This window comes from Acanthisitta chloris, unplaced genomic scaffold (assembly GCF_000695815.1).
Source record: "Acanthisitta chloris isolate BGI_N310 unplaced genomic scaffold, ASM69581v1 scaffold802, whole genome shotgun sequence".
Classification (NCBI taxonomy): Eukaryota; Metazoa; Chordata; class Aves; order Passeriformes; family Acanthisittidae; genus Acanthisitta; species Acanthisitta chloris.
The window spans coordinates 3,729-6,593 of NW_008661923.1; the positions used below are offsets into that span (position 1 = coordinate 3,729).

Below are 2,865 nucleotides of genomic sequence, written 5' to 3' on the forward strand. Positions count from 1 at the left end.
CTTGTTGTTTAATTTTATCTTAAACAACTGCCGCTGTGATCAAATCCATCACCACTTGAGCTTACCAGTTAGCACAGAGATAATGAACAAAAAAATAATACATACCTGGCAGGAAAAGGCTAATAATCCCTTATCAAGCAAACTGACATATCTGGACAAATTAGGTTTACAGAAACAACTGCCAAAACATTTCAGAAGACTCCAAGTCACCATATCATAGATTTCTTTGTGTCTCTTCATTTATGCTTCTGGTCCTGAAGTCTTTTTTCCGTGTCTTTATTTGTGAAAAATGGAAGGCGAAATAAAGTCCTACAAAACTTAATAGCACTATAAAATTTTTGTCTTGTCTCCAGTAAAGTTCATTTATTCTGGAATAAATATGTGTTCAACATGGGTGATGTTCTTCCGATTACGTGACACAATACACAAGTAAACAAGGAAGAGGAGACACAACAGTGCCATAGCTGTGAGGAAGATGAGGAGCCCAGCAAACAAAGAAGGTTTCAGAGGTAATTGGATCATCTTGCCTTCTGCTGGAATCATGTTCGTGAGGCTTAACATGTAACCCAGTGACCATGCTATACTGCTGTTACCAACCTGAAATAAAGACAGAAGAGTCCTATTCCCATGGAATTTTCAGTCAAAGAAAAGAGGTTCCAAAAGCTCAACTGCTGATACTGGCATCTGCCCTTTAAATTAGCAAGGAGAAATATTTAGTGGAGTATACAAAGACAATATAGGACAATTTTAAATGATCCCTTTTCTGTAGTTCCAGAGGATGCTAATAAAATTAGTCACGGGGCTAAAGAAGTGAGACACGGGTATTAGATGGATGGGTGCAAGGATGGGTGGTATAGATGCAGACAGCCGATATGGGATTTTCTGTGCAAGAAACACACTTTAAACAAACAAGAAAAAAAAATCAGCTCTACTTTGCCAATTGCTAAAATTAGCCCCTCACCTTAGCCAAATCCAAGGATGTTACTTAGTTCAAGCAAACAAAAACCCTGCCAGAGTCCCACCAACACAAAGAGGAAGCCAGAGTAAAGTCCCCAAAGCAGGAACCCTATTTAGCATGTTTTGTTCCATTGTTGCTTTTGTGCCTGCTAATGAACCAACATGAGGCTCTTCCATTTAAAAAATAAACATAAGTGGAAAACTACTTTGAAACAAGTGAAACAACAGCAAAAGGAGTATGTTTGCATTTGTTCCACAGTCTTCCTGCTTTGCTGTCTTTCCCCACTCCTAATCTGAGCAACAGAGTTTACCAGTTTTCCACTGTCTTTTTCAATAAATTGTCATCCTGACACTTGATAAGCACAGGATCAAAGGGTAAAGATAAAGTGTCCCTTGTCCTCCTCTCACATGCCTAAGCTCCAACAGTAGTTTGTCTGTTCATATAAAACATCTAAGTACACATCACTGCCTCCTACAAATCAAACCACAACTTCAAAAGGAGAAAAACATCACCCCAAAACCAACTCCTGTTAAACAGAGTGAAAAAATAAGGAGGGCAGGGGGACACTTCAAGAGAACTTGTTGGAACTCATCAAACTAGCTTCAGGGGCGAGTTACAAGATAGGTATTTGGTTAATCTCTAGCATAGATTGCTTTCCATTTCAAAGGGCCTGCACCACCTTCAGAGCAGTCAGCTACTGGCTGCAGGAGACCATAAGGCTGTGTAATATTTGGTCCTTTATATAGCTGTGTATAACCCAGTATCTTTTGTTTATTTGATAAAAAGAAAGCTACAGTAACAGGAACTGGAATGTGATGAGCAAAAAGGTAAGATGGATCAAGTTGGTTTTTAATTGCTTAGGGAGGGGGAAATCTCTCATTATGAAGTTTGAAACTTTTGCAAATCTAGCTCTAGGTCTTAGTACTGGGTTAAGGTTTTTTTTTCATTGGTTGTGTTCAATAAGTAAAAGGAAATAGACTCAGCACAGACAAAAAAAACCCCACCCTCCACTCTTAGAGGAGGAAATGTGATGTTATCTCTGGGGTAGCTTAGCTGACTGTACAATTTTAGTAAAGGCACATCTATTTAAGACAATGTAGTTTTTCCTCTAAAAGTTTCATGATTACACTAGTGCAAAATCTGGGTAACAGAGGTATTAATTTCAAATGAGCCTGTTGGGGTTTTATTTTGCTCAGTATTTTTATAGTCTTGGCTATATGCAGAAAAATATTGCTGTGTTTGGCTCCTCCTATCTGCTGGGAACAATACAGCATGTATTTAAATATCAAGCCAAATCCACACACCCCCATCACAAGTGCAGATTAAGATAGCAGAATAAACTCTATGCTGATTTCCTGGTAGAACAGCTAAACTCTGAATGCTTCTCCAGAGCTGTTAATGGTTGGCCACCAGAGGTCAAAGCAAGGCAAGAAAATCCTACTTGATTCCTTAGTGCAGAAGTAATAGATATGACTGTTCAGAAAACATTGCTTATGATTTCTCCTTCACAACTTGCCAGCGTTTAAGAAAATGCCACAAAGATCTACAACCTGTTCTTTTATTGGTTTTGCAGGCAAGTGCTGAAGCATTTCCAAACTGTACAGAGATTAAGAGACAGTCTGGGACAGGGTTCTAGAATAAGGCTCTGTGCAGTAGCAGAGAAGAAAGGAAATGCATCTATTACACAAATATTGTAACCCTTCTCTCTCTGTCAATTGAAAGCCAATACCCCATCAAAATACATTCTTATTCCAGAGAACCAGACTACAGCACAGGTGGATGTGCCAGCTGAGGATGAAACCCATCCTGGCTGCTTCAACACTGCTCACTGACAACAAATACACTTTGCCACTTCCCCCATGACTCTGCTAGCAGACAGAAAATTGGGGTTCTCCTGTCCAGTTCAG

The 2,865-nt window shown here is 39.4% G+C and overlaps 1 protein-coding gene across 1 annotated transcript in view; it reads right to left on the minus strand.

The window, feature by feature from the left end:
* Positions 1-363: 363 nt before the first annotated feature.
* The window catches only part of ENTPD3 (ectonucleoside triphosphate diphosphohydrolase 3), a gene marked incomplete at its 5' end in the record, with an annotated part of 6,873 nt that continues 4,371 nt past the window's right edge, over positions 364-2,865 (minus strand). The window contains one exon of the mRNA XM_009070365.1: positions 364-597. Within this exon, the coding sequence (XP_009068613.1) occupies positions 364-597 (234 nt within the window). The remainder of the gene's footprint in view (positions 598-2,865) is intronic.